Genomic DNA, 24,098 nt, shown 5'->3' on the forward strand with positions numbered 1-24,098 from the left:
AATATTATATCCTAGATCATGGAATATCATAGTCTAGAGGATGCTCATAGCCCAAATATAATGCTTACAATGGGTACAAGTTACAAAAACACCCCAAACTATGATGAGTAAATTCAAAGCTTCTTTTAAAAATAAGATTTATTACAATACCACTGTTTTACTTACACTTCAAGAGAATAAAAGTATTTTTTGGTGAACACATAAGCAGAATTTTCTTGGACTGAGTTGGAGACAACAGTTACTGCCACACCTGGTTTCATTATCTAGCCAGGAACAAAACCATTTAGCAACTTCCATTTCTACTAATATTTTACAGACGGTTAAATTTTGGCCAATAAGCTTGGTGCTTCCCCAGTTCTCATTTTTATCTCTAGCAGCAACCACAAGGACTTTAGTGCAATCTCCATTACACATTGCTTTCCCCTCTGCAGCTGTGCATTCCTCGCTCCTCTGTAGGACACTGATACTAACATTTTAACACTAGAATGATGACTTCTACAAGAGCTGAGAGCAATATAATTTCCCTTAAAATCATTGTGATGCATCACCGAGAATTACCCTGTAATTCTCGTGCACCAGAGCAGAGCAGAACGTTCATTGCTCTGTCTCCAGGGTTCAATCTGAACAAAATGCCGAAGTACTGGCAGCACCCGCTCCGGTCTTTGGTTCTGTACTCGGATCTCCCAGCTTTTGAAACGGGTTTTCAGTCCAGTGCTCTGGTTGGGGTTCTCCTCCAGCAAGAACTGAACAAAATCATGCTCACCTAAAATTCAAGGAGGTTCAAAAAAATCTAAAGAGGTCATATTTTATAGGATCTATCACCCTATGCTACGTGGGGGCAGCCAAAGATGCTGCTTTTCTTCTGGGAAAATCCTGCAGCCATTAGATGAACTTATATCCAAAGGAAGTTTTTCGCTAATAATACTATCCCTCGAATTTGATAGCAGATAAATATGCAGGATCTCCTAAACCAAAGTGCAAGTGCACAATAAAGCCTCTGCTCATTTCCCGTGCCAGACTCCAGAATGCTGGGGGGGCTTTTCTGCCTCCTTGTTTGCCTCAATATTACGATAGGAATGAAAACAGAGTCTACGAACTGAATTATTTAATTCAGTTTCACATCTTTGAGTTGCTTTTCTGTCATACCATGTTCGGGTTGTTTTTTAATTCTTAAGTTAGGTCATATAAACACTTTCACGAAATTACCTTGAGGTTATAAATAAGAGATTATGATTTTCCTGCTAGATCAAGCATAAGCAATACCTGAATTATAGAACCCAAAGATGGCAGATCCAACAGCACTCGGACCACGTATAACCTTTTTTGTTTATATAAAGGTTTGTTTTCAAGTCTGCTCCAATCTAAAGATTTCCTCTAAAGAGGCAGATGCAGATGTCATTGCTTCCTTGAAGATCAATCGAGTTGATATTTATTTGAGATACAGCCTGTGTTTTGTTGTTTTGTTTTGTTTTTTTCCCAATAACAGCACATCTAATTGTGAGCCATTTTATTTTTAAAAACTGCAGATCATAATGCATTTGAGAGATGCCCTCTTCCAATCGTTATGGTGATCATGGTAACCGCTCTTGTTTTCAGCTTCTTAGAGAAACGCCTACCTCCCTTGAAAAAGTACCCTTGGGAGAAAATGAGACAGCACTTGCATAAAATCACGTGCACATCACAGAGATAAAGCCACGCTGTTGTTAAATGGCACATGCTGCACAAAAATAATTTGTAATAAGTAAACCCTCAATGTCTGCAAAGCTGTTTAATGAAAGATGTAATGAAGAAATACGTAAAAAAGAAACAGGTGTCTTTTGTATAGCAATCAGAAAAAATAAATAAACCTTGTTTTTCTAAAAAAAAAACCCCAAATCCAAACATACTCATCTTAAATATAGCTATATATCCTATAACATTTATTTTCTTTTATACAGATGTCTTAATTTCAGCTTTATCAATCAATATGTGTTTTTAATGAATTTAAAACAATTTATTACATTATCATGGGATATTTCTATTAAATAAAATTCTTACCTTAATAATTTTGTTCCAGATGGGCTGCATAATATACACAGATAAAGGATTTGTATCCACAGCACTGTACTGTGAGGAAAAAAGCAAACATGTTAAACAAAGCACTGAACAATGCGTATTTTTCCCTCATTGTATATCCTTCAGCATCCAAGGACAATCATTCTGCGTGAGACTGATGAAAATTCTATTCTGATGACCATTCATACAGTTTTAATTTAATTTAAAAGCACTGGCCTGGTTTATTATTATCTTGTTAGCAACTCTATGCACTAACATCAAGGTTCAGGCTGGTCAAATGGCAAACAGTTCTGTAGTCACATTTTAATTCTAAATTCTTATTCATTTTACAAGCTATTCTATAAGACTTTGCATTTCTAATGTATTTTTTATTTAATATCTTTATTTGCACCATCTATAATGCACAGTCTGAGCAGCGGTTCATTGCTAGTACGTAGAATAGATAGGGCATATGGAATGTGGTTATGAGTGGAATATTATATCACAGAGATACACAGCTTTTTGGCATAGTAAAACAGTCTTGTATGCACTATATGCTAATGTTATTATAAAAATAAGCTGTAAAATACCACAGTTCATTACCACAATAAATTTTTCCTGTTGGACATACTTGTAAAAATATTATATGCCTTCTAAAAATTCCAATAAGTACATATCTGCATCTTCTGCAAACAAAATATTTCAGAAATCTGAGCCTACCCCAGCCTACCGTGCTTTCTCCTCAGAGGACAGTACCAAGTTCTATCCTGCCTTGAGCTTGCAGAATGCAGATACAGAACTACCTGCAGAAGAACTGTCTTAACTGATAATACCACTCACAACATGTTCTTGAGTCCACAGTGCAAGAAGTTGTGCATCATTGGAGTGGTAAATGTGATTCTTTCAGAAGTCCTCGGACTTCGAAAGTGCATATATGGCTTATGTTGTTAGCATGATGCATATGACTCGCATAAAAATTCAGATATATCTATATATAGCACTGTCCAAACATTGTGTGTGGACAATGGGAATAAGATAGGGATGTGCTAGACCACAATTTGTCGAAGCTGTTCACGTGCAGAAGAGCTGATGAGAGAGAGGTTTTCATTTCACCTAACTTCAGTGAACAGCTAATTGTTCTCTCTATAGTTAATTTATGCACCTCTCTTAGCCAACTACCTTTTGGATGAGATTACACTCTGGAAATACCTATTTCAAGTGATTAATTACCAATGGAGCCTAGACGGTTGTCTTAAACTTAGGCACCTTTGAGGTGCCCCAAGTCTGGCAAGATGAATCTCAGTTTCAGTGTCCCCATTCACCAAGCTCTTACCCACGCACGCCTCCTGCACACATCGGGGGTAAGAGCTATCGCTGGACAAAAACATGTCTCAGGTTTTGAATGCACAGTCTGTAACTTTTGATCTAATCTTTCTGAGGGGAGGGAGGGAGGGAGGGAAGGAGGGAGGGAAGGAGGGAAGGAAGGAGGGAAGGAAGGAGGGAAGGAAGGAGGGAAGGAAGGAGGGAAGGAAGGAGGGAAGGAAGGAGGGAAGGAAGGAGGGAAGGCCTCATTTCTTTAAAATTATTTTCTTATATAGAAAATATAAGATATTATATGAGGATTATATATCATTCCTATATTTTTTCCTATCTGGAAACTATAAGAGACTGTATGGTTTTCCAAAATATTTCTCTTACATAGACATATTTTGGAAAATATAAGACACAATCAGCTTCTTGTTTGCTTGATAGTTTCCAAAGTCAGACATCAAAAATCAGAACAGTCCTTATTAAAAAAAAGGCAAACAAAACAAACAAAAACAAACCCCCAAAACACAACAACAAATTACAGCCAGCTTCTGTCACCTAAAGACATTTCAAGACTCTTCACACTGCATGCTGTTCATTCCTATGTCTGTGGTTGAACCGCGGTCCTCTGGGCAGGGAAAAAACATTCAGTAAATGAGTAGAAGAATGGAAATTTGCTCTTCCCTTGTCAGCTGTTTTAGCCAGACCAAAGGAAACACCCATGGAAAAAGCATTTTGCCAGTTTTCTGGCACAGTAACAATAAGACTTAACAAAATCTGCTATACGGTTTAATACTCTGCTTTGCTTTGCTCCCGAGAAGCTACTAACCTCAAGACCATGAAATCCTCAGGAGTTTAATGTTCATGGCTACTCAGAAAAGCAAATTACTGAGTAAAATACTCACTTTACGATCAATGAACAGGAATGTGAGAGTGCTCTGAACCTGATATACAAAAAGTACTGGCATAATTCTGTCCTTTTCAGGGCACTTACATTAAAAGACAGAACCGGAAGACAAATAAGACTATTGGAGGTTTCTAAGTGCAAGACTGGTACAAGCGCTAAGCACTCCCCAGCAAACCCTTTCCGCTCTAGAAATGTGATCTTGATTGTTCTTATGCAAAGAAGAAGGGCTTGGATTAAATATAAAGTTTCTGTGATTATTTTTAAAAAGAACTTGAAATAGTTGGGAGGGAATGGCAGTAGTGAGGGAACAGGAAAAACAGCATTAATTGATTCCATCTCACTCCCAATTTCAAAAATGCTTCTGCTGTTTGTTTGTTTGTTAATAGCTGCTCTCTCCTTGAAAGCCATTTGCTTTCCCTCTCTGTGTTGGCTTCTAGCAGAGCTAGAAATGAGAATACAAACAGCAGATATACGTGCACACATACACATTGATTCGGGCGACACACGTGAAATGTGCTTTTATTCTGTATTCCCACATCTTAATCTCCATCCAGTGGATCCAGCACAGCATCAAGTCTGTACTGGTCAGTTGTGTTGGAGGTAAGAGGAAAGATGAGAGGACTAAGGTGATGGGGGGGAAAAAGTATGAACAGTAAGAAAAGTAAGAGTAAGGAAAGAAAAGCAATTGAGAAAAACGAGAGAAAGAAAAATGAGCCAAAGCAAAGTTTTGGCTACACAGAAGAGAGACAACTGTTCTGGAATGGCAGAGCAGAGCCAACCCACCCGTGGGCCAAAACCACTCGCAGTGACGAAGGTCTTGCACTGCTAAGTACAAGAGGAACGGTACCTTCTGGCTCACACCCACACAGCTTAAGAAACACCTGCCCTGATGGCACACCGGTCACATCCACACCTCACAGCACCTGGTGGAGGGGGTTTGGACCTCATTACCTGGCCCTGCACACCTAATACATTACTGAGTATGCTTCAGTTCAAAGTATCTAAAACAACCTGGAGACTACATCGTAATCCAGCAATACCACATTTTCAGAGCATGGAAGTGGGAGTTGTGTGTTGTGCATGTTCAAAGACCCAAATGTCCATGTTGGGAGAGTGCTGATGGATGGCAGAACTCAAAAAATGGTGCATACTGCCTCCAGAATGGACTGTTTCCAAAATAAAGCCTACCTACTGCCTTGGAAAGATATTCTGGGAAAGAAAAAAGAATGAAGGAGTGAGCTAACCATTAATCAGAGCAGACAGCTGGATCATCACTGGTCTCCCTGGCCCTCTCCACCTACACACTATGCAGGTGTCCTGCGAATGAAATTTTGGAATGACTACAATGAAGAGAAGAATATAAAGCGTGTCCACACAACCTTCAGAGTCAGGAGACACAGCAAGTTGCAAGAAATGTAATTGCATTAACTGCTGGGAGACAGTTATTTTAACTCAAGCTGGTCCTTATGCGAACAGACTGTTGCTTTTCTGTACTTAAATTACCTTATTCCAGGTGGCACTGAACTGTACCATATAGTCATATCCATCCAGAGCTACAGAGTAAAACTATTGTGAATTGTTTACGTTCGAATTGTTGGTATCAAAATGACTCTGTCGGTTTTAATTTCACATTAGTAGCAACAAATTTGCAACACTTCCCATTCCTGCCCACAAATCACAAAATTTTAATTTTTCATTAACTTCATGAATCGGCACAGGATTTATTATCTCCATTGTATACACTGGAAGACTGATGCACAGATGGGCTGTGATTCATCCTAAGAGTATATAGCAAAGGATACAGCTGCAATGTTGTTAGAGGTATCGTATACATATATTTATACATGTAAATAATTTAAGCATAAGCAATACCAGTTTATTCAAATAAAGTCTGCCCATGTTAGCTCAACTTTATACTTGAGATCACTTTTACGAAAGGAAATAAAGAAGTCTATTAAAAATGTAAAGGCTGAACAGCTTATTTCCCAGACAAACTAATGTTTAAAACAGCTATATATCCGTATATAAAGTAATCTTGGTTTAGGTTGCAGTATATTGATTATATGGTTCTGTGATCCTTCTAATATTTTATGTGAAGTCAGATGCCTGTCATGGAAGAATACACTAGCTGTTCCCAAGTGGAAAATATGAGAACCATCTAACGAAGGCATAAGGACTTAGATGAAGAACATAAATACTGTGATAACTGCCCTTTTCCTTCAAGCAAACTCAGCCAGGTCAGGCACAGGTATGGAAGAGCCCCAGCTGTACATCTGTACTGATGTTCTAACATCTCAATGGTCCTACAGGCTTGGGGAACCTTCTTTTAAGTCAAACATTCATTGTATTTGTGTTACACATGCAAAAAAAACAAACAAAAAAAAAAAAGAAACCAACCCAAAAAATCTCTATTAGTGACCAATACATGGCAAAAGAGCAAATGATGGAAAAGGATGAGAACACCTAAAGAAATTACTACAAGACAAGAGGACAAGCAAGTTTTTGCCTCATGATACACCAGAGCAGATGTAGCTGTGCACGCCATTACCTCATTATCAGTATTTGATGAATTGAGGTAACCTCTGTGTAAATGTAAAAGGATAAGGTGCTTCATATTTTCTGTGGGGGAAACACCAAAATGAGAGCAGCTGAAATGCAGTTAAGTTTCCTCTGCACCTTACTCCACATAAATGATCTTGTTCCTTCACTCTAAAATTGGCTCAAAGTGTTACCAAACTTTTAAAGTTTTATCGAAGTTTTAAATGAGTTTTGAACGTGTAGTCATTTACAGCTGTTCAAAATGAATGAAAAGGGGGGAGGGGGAACAAATAATTTTCTCCTGCTCCTAAATTAACTTTTCATTAAGGTAGTAGAAGACAGCCTAAACCAGCTGAGAATAAATCTATTAAATTCAAAACGGGCAAAATGACGGTCTTTAAGCAAGTCATCTATTGAAAATAATAACTCTGCAGAGTGGTCTTCCACAATATTTGCACGATGATATATTTCCACAATGCCACCCAGACTGATCACTTCTCCAGCAGGCAAAAATACAAGTTTGTTGTCATTTGACCTATACTTGCACGCAGGGACCTATATCTCAACTGGAAAAAATTTGAGGGATCTGCTGATGGAAAAGCTTTAAAAAATTGACGTTCCACAGCTTACCTTTAAAATAAAACAAAGAAAGATTTAAGCAAGTGATGAGGCTTTACTGTCTACTGCATATGACCTGGCTACCCCTCCCAGGGCCAGGGCAGTGCGGGTGGCCCCTTCCTTGGGTGCCATGGGCAGAGGCTGCGGGTGCTGAGGGTGCCAGCCCTGGTCTCTGGGAGCTTTTGGCTGAGCCTCTGCCAGTGGGACAGGGGGGGCTGCCCCCACCGCCCCCAGCCACCACAGCACCCTCACAACTACCAGTACCTTCCTATGGCTTCTTTGATCGCATCCTCTCTCTGATAATGCTGTTTCGCAGCATGTGTGCTTTGCAGCTGACAGGAAAGGGGACAGGAGGAGTGAGGATGGATTGGGCAAGGAATATTCTCTTTTGCATTAGATAAGATTTTTGTGCTTTTGAAGGCTGCAAAATGACCCTCCCAATCTAGGGCATGAACCAGTCGCTATTTAAGAGACCCTGGTGGGAAATCTGCCTTCTGGGCAAGTGGAATTTTCAACATGCAACATGAAATTTCCTTCTCTGGTATCTTACAATTCTGGAACCACACAAAAATTAAAGAAAATATGGAAATACTGACACATTTGGTAACAATTTTCCCTCCACCTTTCAGATTCCTAGAATACATTAAACATGTGTGTTTTAATTCTACTTTATATACATTTTTACAGGTTTGTAGATGTTATGGGACACAGTTTGGGGTTTTAACAAAAGCTTCATAAAGGGAAAGAAGGGAAATACACTATAAAACAACAAAGCTATACAACATTGTGGATGCCAAGTGCAATCCAAATGTTCGGCAGTCTAGAAGTGCTGATGTATTCCAAAACACAGTCCTGCTATTTTTAATAATAAAATTACATTATAGTATCATTTAGTTAATTATTCATAAAGAATGGCTTGGATTTATTGTAGTATCTCCTATTACTTAAATAGTTCGGACTACTCTGCCTGTTTCCCCCATCCATATACATTTTTTTTTAATTAGGTCACCAATACCTAGGTCCAGGAGTTATTAGTCCTTAAGACATCTAGGGCTGAAGCATATAACGGATGAGCAGAAACTAAAGAGCAGGGTTTGTAACTTAGCGTGGAAAAGAGTAGGTGGTGGTTGGCTTCTAATTGCATCCTCAGATGCAAATGCTTGTCTCTTTGGGGCTCTGAGGTTGTGGACTCTTGTTACTGATGGTTGTGTTGTCTGTACCAGGGCTGGATGTAGCTGCACTGTGAGGGAAGAGGCTGCCCCAGTCGGGCTCCTGATCTATTCTCTTCCCTCTGACTTTGCCCTCGTTCAGTTCCATTAGCCTGTGCATACCTATAGCTAGGAAAAAGGGTTAAATTTTCCTTCCATCTTAAACTATTCCTTGTAAAATACTCGAAATATGGTGTGATGGTTTGGGCAAATCAACAGTTCTGGTTGGTACAAGTCATCAGCAAGCTGTTATTATGTAAACTGTTGTCCTGGGGATGCTTCTTTGTAAATGTGAACACATCACTCAGACCTCCCCATCTTCAGGAATCCTGACACATGCATTGGGTCACATGCCACATCCTGTCACTTAATGGAGGTACGTGTCAACTCACGTCCATGAGGTCACGGTGCACACAGTGTCGTGGGTTGGGCTAGGCTGCTCCTAGGGAGCTGTGCCTGCTAGTGGCACATCCTCTTGCCTGCAGAGCAGTGTCATCGCCTCAAGATCACAGAATCATGGGTTAGCATCAAATTACGGGTTAGCATCACAGGATGATTCCGGTCAGAAGGGCCCTCAGCAGGTCTCTAGTCCTACCTCCTTAAAGTAGGCTCAGCCAGGAGCTCAAATCAGGTGCTTGGTGTTCTATCCAGCTGAGTCTTGAAAAGCCCCAAGGATGAGGACCACACAACCTTCCTGGGCAACCTGTGCCACTGCCTCACTGTGTTCTTGAGTAAAATTTTCTCCTTTTTCCAGCATGAAGATATCTTGTCTCAGCTTTTGCCTGTTGTCTGTTGTCTTCCACCATGCACGGTTACAAAAAACCTGACTTATCTTCACAAAGACTTCCTCATAGGTACTGGAGGGCTGTCACTAGGTGCTCCTGAAGATGTATCATCTCCAGGCCAAACAAGCCCCAGTTCCTCAGCCTCTCCTCACAGGACAAGTGCTCCAGCTCAAACTACTCTGGTGGCCTCCACTGAACTTGCACCAGTTTGTTGATGTCTTTCTTGTTTTGGGGACCCAAAACAGGGCACGCTGTTCTAGATATGGCTTAGTAATGGAGGGAAATTACTTCCCCCTTACCTAATGTGCTGTGCTACTGTTAAGACAACCCAGGACGCTGTTGACCATCTTTGCTACCAGGGCACACTGGGAGCTCGTGTTCAGCTTCCAGCCTGCCACAGTCCCATTTGCCAGGAATAAGGGACTGATGGATCTGCAGAGCAGCTATGCTTGAAATGTGGGATCTATGAGAGACATCAGAGACACACCACAGTTCAGAGAGAATCACATTCTGAGGCAAGAAGTCATAGTGTGCTGGCCCCAAGATTTAGGTTCTTGCTCACTATATGAGACTAGATGGATCTGATTCTTTACCGACAGGACTCCAGGAACCAAGACCAGGGAAAGGTGGAGAGGGGGTAATATCGGAAGTCAGCAACCATTTTTCAATCAACAGTAGTTATATTAAAACTGTTGATTCACTTTTCTTCAGGAAAAGGCTCTGTTTAATGGGACGCCTCCAAACATTTAACAGTAAAGCCAAAATGATGAAAAAGAACACAGAAACATGATTAAATATTGAGTAAGGGATAACAGGAGGCTAATGCATGTTTATTGCTGTGAAGGGACAAAGCTACAGGCTGGCCCAGATTGGCAAAAGTACAAATCCTGCTAAAAAGCAAGACCTGCACACTCTCAAGGAGCTGGACAAACAGATCCTTTCCCATCCCTATTCAAAGATGTTCTAGTATGGCAAGGAAGTTGATTTCTATGTATTTTTGTGTAGATTTGTCTTTTACAGTTGGTAAAGGAAAAGACAGTAAGATTCTGTGCCACATCTCTGTGCGTGCAAGTACAAACGTGTTTTCAGAGGCACCAGCAGCCCTTTAAAGATCAAAGAGTAGACCAAATTCCCACACACCTGGAGCTCTGCCAGAGTGTGCACCTAGATCTCTGGGGAACCCAGAGAAACTGCTCTAGGCCCAAAAGGGCAGACAGATTATAAGTGGGCTGCAGTTTTCACGGGGGATGCTAAATAGGGGGTTTGCACCACATACGCTGAACAGTTGTGTGATCTAGTATCCTGACACATAAAGAGGAGATATTTCACAGAAAGACACAAAAACCTAATTCCTCCCTTTGCAAAACAATCCTTATAAGAGTGGTACCCCTAGATTTATAACGAATAATCCACATCCAAACCACAGATATATCTTTGCAATTAGTCTTCTATTAAAGCACAAATTAATAAAAAATAAAAAATAAATACATATGAGTACCTAAATGTGTATATATGCAGATCCTGCACATAAAAATCCAATAAGTACTTCAGAAAACTAATGTCTCTCGATAAAGCAATAAAATGAAATTAAGTTGTTGGTATTTTTACTTTTATGAGACTCAACAAGGCATGCAACTCTTTATATCCAGTGTATTTGTCCCAAAAGTGATCTAATGATCCTTTGCAAGTTCATGGGCGTAATGTGGCACTCAAAACCACACACAGTCACACCATCACTAGGAAAAAAGTCCTGCGGCAAGTAATATCAAATGCAGCATCTCTGTGATGTGATTTCACTATGTTGTTGGCTCATTAGCATATGATATGCAGAAGGAAAATAATTATTACAAAGCTCTTAGAATCATAAAATGGTTTGGGTTGGAAGGGACCTTAAAAATCATCCAGTTCCAACCCCCCTGCCACGGGCAGGGACACCTTCCACCAGACCAGGTTGCTCAAAGCCCCATCCAGCCTGGCCTGGAACACTCCCAGGGATGGGGCATCCACAGCTTCTCTGGGCAGCCTGTTCCAGTGCCTCAACACCCTCATGGTGAAGAATTTCTTCCTTATGTCTAATCTATATTGGCTTTCTTTCAGTTTAAAGCCATTAACCCTTGTCCTATGTATGCCTTTGTAAAAAGTCTAGAAGTGCTACATTATGTCAGCTAGCATTACAATAGGATGAGGAACAAGAAACGGTGTGTGCACAAAGATGGTCTTTCAGAATTATGTAATTCAGTTGGCCCACGACTCTTCTACACATGAATACAGTGAGAGAAAATGTACAGGTAATGAATGATTCGGTTTATTTCACATATTATTCAACAACTTTTAATGATACCCCTAGACTTCCAATCCATGAAAGTAATATGAAGACGACTGCAAGACTTTATTTTTAGAACAGTGGGCTGTTGACTCACTGGTTGTGTGGAAGGTAGAAAACATTAGTTTTCACTGCCTCAAATATTCAAGGGTTTTATTAAAATGAGGTGGTTTGCAAAAACTAACTACAGCTGAAAAACTGATTATAACTGTTTTAAAATAATTTTTTGAATTAAAATTTAGGAAAAAAAATACCATCTGCAAAACCACTATATATTACACACTGTACTCAACATATATCAAGTTGTCCATGCACGATCATGAATGGTATTTGCTGTCTCCTAAAAAGTTCCAGATAAATACACAAATTAAAGTCTCCTGTCCTAAATTTCCAAAGTCATGTAAAATCCTTGTGCTACCAGAGTTGAAAGCCAAACTCCTGTTCAATCAATGTGAGCAGAACCCATTATGTTTCTAAGTCTAACAGTTACACACGTAGCCCGGAAATGCATAAAGATGTAACAGAAATCCAGTCTTGTATTTTTCCACACTGCACCAATCCTGAACTTCCAGAAAGTAATTTTCTAGATTGTGCTCAAGACACTTTGCTTTTTTGGTATGAGTCAGTTTGAGAGAAACAATCAAGCCTTGAAACGTGATCATCACACATCTGATCTTGTTTCTCGAACCTACCAAAATGAGGACTGGGATGTAACATGAGAGATCTTCTAGTTCAGCACGTTCACCTAACGCAGGATCATATTTAAGAGATCTTCAGGAAGCAGATGAAGTTACCATGAGGTAATGAACCACAGGCTTCCAATTGCTTGCGATAAATGACCATGTCGACAGATTGAAATAGAACACATTATCCATAACTTTGCTAAAAAGGTGTAAGCAACTGTTTATTAACTCTTAACACTAGATTTTAGATCCTCCCTGAGAGAAATTGAACCATTTCTTAAGACTGATAAAACAATCACACAATTCCCCCAGTACCTGTTCCAGCACTTAAATACCCTTATTGACACAAGACTGACATAGCAGCTGCCTTAAATTTCTCTTTATGCAGCCACAATTTACATACTGTCTTTCTTGAAAAGAGCATGCATGAAGACTAACTGCCTGTTATGCTCTCATTCCCACAGTACTCGGATTGTTTCTCACAGTTCATCTTTTCTAAGCCCCTTAATACTCCTGATGCCATTCTGTGGATGGTAAACTGTGTGCCAAAGCAAGTAGGATGCATTACTCCAGCTGATACCTGATCAGTACATCAGCTACAGCAGTATAGGTAACCCTTTGACACATTTATTACACGTCGCACTTAAGAGCTTTTTTCTCTTTATTGTAACAGCCACAACATTGCTGACACGCTGATCCCCAGGTATCTATTTTGCAGTCTGTTGTCTCTTATTTTATGTTCGAAATGTTGATTTTCTTTCCCTTAACCACTGTAAATTGTTTACTGAATTTCTTTGTATTGATTTCTGGTCACTATATTCCTTCTTCAAGAACATTTAAATCATAAGCCTATTCTTCAAAGTGCTTTAGTATCACATGAAAATTTTACAACAGTAATCTCCCTTCTGTTAATTAATGAAAGTATTGAACAGCAATGGAGCCAGGACAGAGAGACAGCTCTGCAGGTAGGTTCCCATTTGATAGAACCTCCTACTGTGACAGAGAACTAAAAATTACTCGTTAGAGAAATGTGTTTCCATTTTATACGGATTTCATCTTACTTACTTCTACCTACTTTACTTATGAGAATGTGGGACAGTATCAGAAGTCTTGCTGAAATTAAATCACACATACCTCATTTACTGGTCCTCCCTTCTCTACACAGGGATTTACCCTCTAAAAAAAGGCTTAGAGGGTAGAAACAGGGTGGACATACCAAGATGAAAATGTGGAACCTTAGACCTTAATTTTTAATGTTATCTCTGATTTTTTAAATCACCTTTTCCAGGGCCTATTCTTTGAGTCAAGTCTCTGTTGTTTGTCTTTACATCTCTTTTATTCTGAAAGAGGATAATGTATCCAAGTCTTCTGGCTTGGAAAACCTCAGCTCGTAGGCATTGTAAAAAAGGCAGATTTGCAAGGCAAATCCTGAGATTGCAGTAATGAGAAGAGGCAACAGCAACAAGAGCTTATCATTAACAGTATTGCATTCTGGTGAGAAGAGGAGGATAAAGGTAAAGAACCAAATTCTACTTTTATTTGTACTCATCACCTGGCTGTCTCAGAACTGCTTGTTTCCAACAGAAACCCAAACAGGCAGAAAAAAGGCAGTTGTGTAATTCCATGGGTGCTCCTCTGAACTGCAAAATGCTGATAGCAAAAATATAAAAGTAGGAATGATATGACCTGAGTGCTACAATTGCAGTTAGTTGTAGCATTTTGGCTGTGTCACTCCAGATTCTAGGGAACAGCACAAAATCCAAGTATCGGCTTATTCTGCTCTATAGTTGCAGCAAACCACCTGAGCATGCAACCGTCCTGAAATCAGTACCTGCCCATCTGCCCACAGGCAAGAAGATGGGAGAATTATCACAGTAGCAATACCCAGGGTTGCGTCCGAACTGCCTCATCAACACATCTCTGCCTGTTCTCTGTGTGCTTTCGAGCAGAAAAAGGAAAACTGAATCTCTGAACCCCCATTAACATGCAGAACAAATGGGAATAGATTTGTAAAGTGAAATAGCTAGACCTAAGGATCCGATGTTCATGCCTTAAGGATTCCAGAAGGTTTTACACCGCACTGGCTCCAGTACGATACCATGGACTGAACGTATAGGGTGTACTTGTCCGTTCCTGGTACATCTGGTTTAGGTTCATTCATTTTTAGTGCTCTGGGATCTCTCTGTGATGTAAACCGAAGCCTGGTAATTGGCGAAAACTTGCTTCAAAAGCATAATATACATCGACTTGATGATGCTAAAGTGTGCTGAAGTCTTTGCATTCATTAGGTCTGCCATTCTTTTCGCAAAGAACTGCACTTGTTTTGTTGCCAAGGCCCTCCTCCAATTGCAAACAGGAGACAGACAGTGGCTGAGACATACAATTGTGGCATTCATGGCAGAGAAATGAGTTCAGCTGGGTGAAAATTTTGAAAAATGAACAGTATTTTTTCCAGGCCAAATTTACCTTTATGAAATTGAGTTGATTAAACAAATTATTCTTTTAAGCTGTGTTACGATCAGCTCCTGGATCAGCTCAGTGGATAAATTGTGCAAAGCACAGGGCATAATAAGCCACTGACACTAGTGCAAATATAATGCTGCAATGTGATGCACAACAGAGATGGATGCCTCTACCTAGTCTCCTAGGCACGTTTCAGGTCTGGAAGCAATACATATAATAGTTTTGACTCAATATTGAACATGTGCTAATAAATCCTTCCATTGATTACGTAGCTTTTCACAGTGCTAACCTGTATATGCCTGCATGGTACTCAAGAACAGCGTCCAGCAGGAGACATGCTACAGAGATATCCAGGTGGCTGTAAAAAGAGCTAACCTGTGTCTGCTGGGCACAGTAATCTGAGTTTAGGGCCAGTCCTGCGTACTCGGTAGCAATGGTGGCAGCAATTTCCTCAGCAAGGCTGGGAAGCTGGAGGAGCAGGATGACATGAGGACCCAGGCTGAAGGGGAGAGCCAAAGAAATGGCAGCCAGAGAGCAATAAGAGGTTGAAAAGTGGCTGGAAAGCTGCCTGGCAGAAAAGGATCCAGGGGTGCTGGTCAACAGCCGGCTGAACGTGAGCCAGCAGTGTGCCCAGGTGGCCAAAAAGGCCAACAGCATCCTGGCTCGTATCAGGAATAGCGTGGCCAGCAGGACTAGAGAAGTGATCGTCCCCCTGTACTCTGCACTGGTGAGGCCGCACCTCGAACCCTGCGATCACTTTTGGGCCCCTCGCTACAGGAAAGACATTGAGGTGCTGGAGAGACTTCAGAGAAGGGCAACAAAGCTGGTGCGGGGCCTGGAGCACAAGTCTGATGAGGAGCGGCTGAGGGAGCTGGGGCTGTTCAGCCTGGAGAAAAGGAGGCTGAGGGGAGACCTGATCGCTGTCTGCAACTGCCTGAAAGGAGGTTGTAGCGTGGAGGGGGTTGGTCTCTTCTCCCAGGTAACAAGTGATAGGACGAGAGGAAATGGCCTCAAGTTGTGCTAGGGAAGGTTCAGATTGGATTTTAGGAAAAATTTCTTCACAGAAAGGGTCGTCAGGCATTGGAACAGGCTGCCCAGGGAAGTGGTGGAGTCACCATCCCTGGAGATGTTTGAAAGACACATAGATGAGGTTCTTAGGGACATGGTTTAGTGCCAGAGTTAGGTTAGGTTATGGTTGGACTCGATGATCCTGAGGGTCTCTTCCCACTTAAATGATTCTATTCTAGGTTTCAGGGCTGGGAGGTGGTGAGAAAAAAGCCATGGTTGTGGTAGCAGCCCTGGGCACCAGAAGGTGAGGTAAGGAAGAGATGGTGGCAGTGATTAGTGTCTGCTTGCTGCACCCTCTTAGCATTTTTGGAGGACTTTAACCCATTGTGAGCAGCACTTCAGGAATGTGCAGAGCTACAATCACCTGCCTTGTCCTCCTGCAACATGGAGCACCAGGAAGACAGTGCAGATACCCCACCAGCTCAGCAGCACTAACCTCACACAGCTTTATTTCTCTGGGTGTAACCTGTGTCATTTGGATTTATTTATTTCCAGGATGCCCTAGTCCCAAGTCACCTCAGATAATAGAGAATTGACTATTTGATTTCACCTTTCTAAAACCTGTACTTACCACCGTTTTCCAGAACACAGTTGAATACATACTTCCCAGGTGTGTTGGCTAATTCCTATAGTTAAGGAAGCTATCTAACATATTTTCTGGCCTTTGCAATGCTCCCAAGAAACCAAAGCAATTTTAGTGTACTCAACTGAAATGTTTCGCTATGTGAATCTCTCTTTTGGTAACCATTTGCCCTGTAATTCAGAAGTAGCACGCAATGATTACAAGTATTTTTTTTTTTAAAATGTTTTTATTCTTCCCCATCTGCATTTGTTTGCAGCTACTCTCATTCAAGGGATAAGGAAGAACATCATACAAGTGTTCCTTGCATTTGTACTAGAAACTCAAACGTTTTATGAAAGTTACTTAAATAATAATGTCAGTTTAAGCCAAAAATAGCTTTTTATTTTTCCTCTGGTGATCTCAGTCAAGACTGCGGCTCCACTGTTCAAGCACAGGCCTGTGCAACTTAACGCCCAGCGGCCAGATGCAGCTTGCAGCATGTTTTATCCCACTCTCACTGGAGACACACAAACAGGTTGGTACATTTTAACATGCTGCTGTGCCTAACAAGTTCCTAGTAAGCAACCTGGAGAAGGCTCTTGAAACCACAGTTACTCCACTGCCATGCACCCTGCAGTGAGCAGGCAGAACTGCTGGTCTGGGGAAGGAAAGGGCCAGGAGAAGCTGAGCACCCTGGTTGGAGGCCAGGCTGGGAGCGTGTGTTGTAAAAACAAGAAGGCAAGAAGCACGGGGAGCACGGGGTAGGGGCTGCTTTGGGAAACTCAAAATAACAGGTTGGGTGTTGTGCTGGTGGAAGCTGGTGTGCACTCATACTTTCAACAGGGTGTGGGGTGAGGGTGTGTTACCACCATGGCACTGCCCATTTCAGACAACTGCACCTCAATCAGAGCAAATTCAGATAACCCCCTGCAACGCCCCTGCAATGTCCTGGGAACAAAACCCAGGTATCTCAAAAGTCTGCAACATAACGTGGGCAAATCAAAATAACTAATAATTCACCCATTCATTTGAATTCTGCATTTATTTGCAAACATGAGGTTTAGTTCCAGTTATTTAAAGTAAGCTTTTTTCTTTTTTCCTGGCTTTCTTCTTTATTTCTCAACTCCTGCATATGAAGAATTCGCACAGAGCCAGACAAGCACCATCAGCGCACACTTTCTTACAGAAATACCCAACTACACCCAGCCTGTGTTTCTTTAAAACGTGCGGGGCTTCTGCCACTTACCTAAAACGCAGTTAACTTTGTTTCCACCGAGACCTGCCGCTTCGTAAACACCCAGTTCCTATTCTCATACTCCCCTGACCGGAGCAAGCCCCCGGCCAGGTGCAGGACACCCCGCCTGCGGGTGCACGCCGACCGGGGGGGCACAGCCGGGATCCCGGCGGACCCTGCAGAGGCGGAGGGACGGCGGGGCCGGCCGGGGCCGCAGGCAGAGCGGAGCAAACGGGAGCCGGGACGCGCACAACCGAGAGGACCAGCCGCTGCCCCCCGCCCGGCCGCCCACTCCCTCCCCGCTCCACCCCGGGTCTGGCCGCTACCTTGTACCGGCGGAAGCCCTCCAGCTGCCGGCCGCTGACATACCGCCACATCGCCCCGCCGTGCTCCGCGCCGGGAGGCCGGGAGGGAAGGAGGGAGGGATGGAGGCGGCGGCGGCGCCGGGGCGGGCGGAGGGCGGTTCCCCGGCCGCGCCCCCCGGGCTGGGGCCTGCCCCCCGCTCCCGGCAGCCGGCGGGGTGTGCCCCGCGGGGCCGGGGGTTCCCCCGCGGGGCCGGGTGCCCGCCGGCGGTGGTCTCTCCCCGGGCGGCTCCTGCCCGCCCACGCCCGTGGGACCAGGCGTTTCCCCGTGGGACGTTCCTCCGGCCTCGGTGCCAGCCTGCGATTAGCGCCTGTTCGTAAGCCTTTAGTTTCTTCGTGGTCCCCGGCGCTGGGGACAGTCCGCTGCAGCCTCCCGTGGTCACAGCCACGTAACGTTGCAGCATCAGGCCCTGAAACTATTTTTCTGGTTCAAAGCGTTAAAGATGCCGTGTTTGTATTTGTGAAGATGTGCCTGTGAAGACAGTATGCAAAACAATCTTTCTTAAAAGCAATCTGTTATAGAAACAGGTGGCACCGAGGATTAAAGATTTTATTGGCATTCCTTTCCAGCAATAATCTGCCTTTTGCATCTCTTTATTAAAACACCTGCACCAGAGCCCTTTGTACCACGTCAGCCTGCAGAACGTTCTGCACCTTCTGATTTCCAGGGGAGCGAGCTACGGGTGTAGGCAAAAGGCTGGAAGGCATCAGGACTAATGTTTCAGCTGCAAATGCATTCGGGCATGTGGCATGACACCTTGGGTTACCTTTGCTGTACGCTATCGGAGGGAGAGTTGAAATAGTACACATCAGGGCCTAAGATCTTATTGACCAAATGGAATCTATCCAGAAAGAAAATCAATTAAAATCCATTACTTGCAACCTGCGAGCTCTTCCAGGCACCTAATGCATTGTGAGAGCCAGTGTTATTTTACAAACTGCGCAGGTTTGATAGGAATTATATACAAGTTAAAATAGCTAAGTGCAAACTGTATACAATGGTTCTTGTTCTCTGTTATTAATTACACATTAATCATTCGAGATGTGCTTACACCTATGTTCTGCTTCCAGCAGGAACATCTCAACTTCTGCTCTTGAAAACAACCAGAACTGTAGCACTCAGCTTCAGGTTACTGAGTTAAAGCTTGATTCCAGTTAGGAAAGCTGAAATGTTTGAAGCTCATCTTTTTAGCAGCCAACTCTAATTAGTGCTCATACCCTGGATTTTTATTTGGGATCCCCCTCACCTCTCATTGCTATTATCATGGTTATAATTTGTATTGTGCCATTGAATTAATCTACGAGGATATCTAAGAAAAGACATGTGACTACCACTGTACTCCGCACATTTTTTCTAATGCAAGTTACTAAAACTGACCAAACTATTTTATAATTATCACTTTCAGTTCTTAACTCCAACACTCATAAGCCTCAAACACAAAAGCAGGAATTCAACTGAAAAACTATTAGGAGTGTGATGGACAGTAGTAGAAAAAGTGCTTGCTTTTCTGAAAGCTAGAAGGTTGAAAAGTGTTTTTTCTCTTTGCAGGCCCCTAAATTTATCTTAAAAGAATATGTGCTGCCACAAACATATAGATATAGAAGATATATAGATATAGCAGTTATAGAACATGAGTTCTATTTCCTGTTCTTCTCTCAAAACTGTATTAGTGAAGAATGAAACACTTAAAAAAAACCCCACAAACCTTCATAAATTTTCCACAAAACAGAGAATGTAGAAGACTGCGTATATGTAAAAATGCAGTTTCATGAAGCGATACCTCAGCATGTTCTGTGTCTGCTAATAAGCACATCAAAGAATGCAGCATTAGAGAAGCTATACTGAAGAGAGGGAAACAGACCGGTTACCAGGTATAGAACATCACAGAGCAAGCTATGACACAAGTAACACAATATTTGAGCATACTGTGGAACTTATACTGACATGTGCTAGCCTTTGATTTAAGAAACTTTATTGATTTAGGCATCACGATTCAGATGAGTGGTTGGCTCTTAAGACCAAGCACTCAGGCAAGCTGAGCCCAGGTGTAAGCAAAGCCTATAGCCATGTGTTTTACTGCTACACTTGATGTTCTTACACTTTCCATGCACACCTGTGTATATGTTTAGAGGTTGTCCTATGGTTACGTTTTTCAATCCGAGACGTTTTAGAGTTCTTTTCCAGACAATTGTTTGAGCTCTGTTCCAAGCTGCCTATCCTACATGCAGGACTGTGGAAAGAGCAGTGAAAGAAACCTTAGTCTGTAGCACATTCCCTTGTGTCCTTTCTGGAAAATTAATGAGTTATAGCCTGAGTAAAGAGGAGATCTAGCTGGCACCAGCACATGGGCATTACAACCTGAACAAACTTGAGTTGGAGTGTGGATGAGACAAGCATTAAGACAAAAGCCCAAATCAGAGCACAGTTAACTTTCACTATAGAAAAAGCTTAATTGTTTCAACAACTGTGGCTGGGATGTTTGTGACAGTTCAGAGTTTACTAAGTAAATGACCCATGCATGGCTTTCTGCAGCTCAGGGGGAAATAATTCAAGGCCAGATTTGAATCCAGTGAAATCAGTAGGGGAATTCTCAGGTCTTCAGTGTTGTTTACAGATTATGTGTAGTACTGAGAGGAAAGCAGTGATTTATTGTTTTGAAAGAGTGAGCATATTGTGCCACTGGTACATGCAGGAAAAAGTTAAAGAGCATAACTGCTCCACAGATATGTATGGTATTAAAAAAAAAAAAAAAGGAAAGAAACCCAATATCAAGGCAAGTTATATTCTCAATTTATCAAAATGGTAGGAAAAGTTATAAGGGCTCAGGATGGCTTAGAATGAAACCTTGGCTTTCAGTTTTCATTCTGTTACAAGTTATATTAATAAATTAATAATGATGGAGTTTCTTGCATAGGGAAAGCTGCCTAGTATGGCAACTTCGGCTTTTAATAATTTATGACAGTGTCTTGTTTATTCCCTAACTTAAAGCTGTCTGCTATGCAACAGCCTTTATCTAGGAGGCATCTAGTAGTTCATTCCTGCCTACTTCAAGAAGATAATAAAAAGCAGAGAGAAATCATGCAGGGAGCAAACCCCAAATGATTAGCTGCCAAACCAGCCAAAGAAGGGACTAATGTACTGGGAGGAATGGGTAAAGAGGGAGCAGCGTGGGACACCTCAGAGTCCCCTGGAATGTGTAACACATAGGACTGAGGCAGCGCTTCCCTCCCCATCACTGCATGGGCTAGCATAAATCTGTCAATATTCAGGATGTCTATGCTGTAAAAGAAGAAAGGTTTTCTCAGGTGGCCAAAACCAGTTTAGAGGCTCAATTTAAGTTTCAGGCTCTTTGTAAACTTATCTTGGCCTGTTAACCTGGTTTATAACTCATGGCTATTTAACCTAGTATTAGCACTGGATGCTAGAAAATGATCACATCTATCCTCAAAAATTGGTCTGTTTGTTCCAAAGCCAGTTGTCCACTCGCAGTTTCAGTTTGCCAAGCTGAGGGACCATCACTAAGGGACCTTAAAGGTGACGTCCGATTTTGTTTGAATGACAGCTACTTTTACTACATCAGCAAAAGTATTTAAAAAAACAGTTTCTGTGTTTCAGAACATGGCTAGAATATGGCTGATGATTAGAAAACAAATGAAAGGAAACAGCTTAAGTAGTGTAACCAGATTATGGCTTGTTAGCTGTAACAGGGCTTGCAAGCAATGCATACCACTGCTGCATACTGTGCTCCTCTCTCTGCCTTTGTTCTAGAGCACACCTGGAGCGCTGCGCCTCATGCAGGGGAAATGGCCACAGTGTCAGTGGGCGCTCGTTGGGGAGACACGTGGGATTCTGCAGAGACGTGACGTGTGGCCTGGCCTGGTTCCCACAGTCCGTGTTTAGTCTTTGTGACGCTGGAGTTAGTTAAAAGCCATGGATATTATGGTGTGGAGGATCACACAGCTGAGGGACAAGGGGTGCTGAGTATCATAGGATACCAGTTGTGCTGGATGTGCCTGGTTGCTGCACTTCAGCAGGGGGACGGGTGATTCTGGGCACGTACAGGCTCCTGTGTCACCAGCAGATACAGTTTGTATGGGAATCCATGTGAACTCTATACATTTACTACCTGGAAACAAAAAGTCATCTGATCTGAAAAGAACGTGCATCAAAGCAGAGTGAGCAGAAGCTGCTGCCTTGCGCAACAGCAGCGTTTTCTGCACTGATGCATGGTAACTTGTAAGGCAGTTCTTCCCAGTTCTGGCCTGTTCATAGCACTGAACAGACCTTGCAATTTTACTCTCAGAGTAAAGCAGGCTCATAAAGTATGCATCGCATGTGAAGGGATACATTTAAAGAAGATGTACCCTGTTTCCCCAAAAATAAGACAGGGTCTTATATTAATTTTTGCTCCAAAAGATGCATTAGGGCTTATTTTCAGGGGATGTTTTATTTTTTCCATGAACAATAATCTACATTTATTCTTGAACAAAAAATGAACATTTATTCACATATAGTCATGTCATCACATTCTGTCACATCTGTTACACCTGTCCTGCTGCATACCAGTGGCAATTAATTTTACTTTTTTACATGTATAGCTGCCGGGACACTATTTAAATTGACTTTTTTCCAAAATCTAACTAGGGCTTATTTTTGGAGTAGGGCTTATATTCTGACCATCCTAAAAAATCCTGAAAAACCATATTAGGGCTTATTTTTGGCGTAGGTCTTATTTTCAGGGAAACAGGGTAACACAAGTAGCAGGAAAAAAAGCAGAAGTCTTGGTCTGGGGAAATGCAGGGCTGTACCTTTTGGTTCTTAGCTGCTTTACGGCCAATTTTGGAATTTGAAGGTAGGTACCCCTGAGATGAACCCATGGGACTCATCATCACAGAGGACCCTTTAAACAGGCAGCTTAATCCTCATTTCCTCTGCTGCAGATCACATCTCCTCAGAGGTTCGCTCCATATTGTCATGGTGATGAAAGAAAAAGTCCTAGGCAAAATATCACGTAAAGGTCACTAGTCAATATACTCTATTAATAAATAAACCAGGCTTGAATCCATTCTTGGGCTTTGAGGGCAGGCGGCATGGTACATCTCGTGACCGTATAATTAAACTCTCTTCCAAGTCAGGGCAGCCTCGTCCATAGTGCCTACTGAAAACAAGTCCTGGCTTGTGCTATCCCCTCACAGTGCTGGGAGAGCGCCAGCTGGCAGGGCCTGGCCTAGGCCAGGGAGCTGGCTGACGGCTCAGCAGCAAGGACAACCGCAGGGCAGCACCCCGGCCTCTGCTCTGCCTCCCTTCAGTTTCCTACCGGGAAAGCCTGCTGAGCACTGGCCCCAGCACTCCACACCACTTACACGGTTCCCTTCTTCCCAGCTGTGCTTTGGATTACACCAGCTCCCTCCAGCCAGGCTCGAGCAGTTTGGATGCACAAGAATCCACTCCCTCAGCAGCACAGATATGCTGGGCTTAAGTGATGCTTAAGATGAACTTTTCAAACTTGAAAGGATCTTCTTGACTGTACACAGTCAGCAGACCCCATCCACTTTTCAACATCTTCTTCTTCCTTGGGCATGGCATTACTTAAGGTTTTTCAAGAACAGTCTTTGTAAAGTCTTCAACACGAGGGTACACTATGGTCATGACGAAACCAGTAGTATTAATACTGGACCTAAAAGAGGAAATTCCATTTCTGAAGTTACTAAAACGTATAAAGTGTGGTGTTATCAGTACATCGGTAATTTAAAAATCTTGTTGAATTAAAATAACAGGAAGAACTTTCATAGGAGTAAACTGGTCTAATGATTGAAGTTTAAGAAGTGCCACTTTTTTCCAGCTCTGAATATGTGCCTGCATTTTTTTTCACCATTTAGAGCCAAAATAGAGTACTTCAATGATAGATGTTCAGTTTCAGCTTGGAAAACCTTACTTTATTTGCATTTATCTTGTTAAACTACAGAGACGTTTTATAAAAAGTAGGCAAATACGCCTCCCAAAT

The 24,098-nt window shown here is 42.2% G+C and overlaps 1 protein-coding gene across 1 annotated transcript in view; it reads right to left on the minus strand.

Moving 5' to 3' along the window:
- Nucleotides 1-18,098, minus strand: part of LOC135984890 (ethanolaminephosphotransferase 1-like) — a 58,096-nt gene extending 39,998 nt beyond the window's left edge. The window contains exons 1-3 of the mRNA XM_065627643.1: nucleotides 18,058-18,098; nucleotides 15,243-15,327; nucleotides 2,038-2,106 (exon numbers count right to left, since the gene is read on the minus strand). Coding sequence (XP_065483715.1) covers nucleotides 2,038-2,106; nucleotides 15,243-15,327; nucleotides 18,058-18,098 — 195 coding nt within the window. The remainder of the gene's footprint in view (nucleotides 1-2,037; nucleotides 2,107-15,242; nucleotides 15,328-18,057) is intronic.
- Between the last annotated feature and the right edge of the window lie 6,000 nt (nucleotides 18,099-24,098).

Source organism: Caloenas nicobarica, chromosome 2, assembly GCF_036013445.1.
Source record: "Caloenas nicobarica isolate bCalNic1 chromosome 2, bCalNic1.hap1, whole genome shotgun sequence".
NCBI classification, from domain to species: Eukaryota; Metazoa; Chordata; class Aves; order Columbiformes; family Columbidae; genus Caloenas; species Caloenas nicobarica.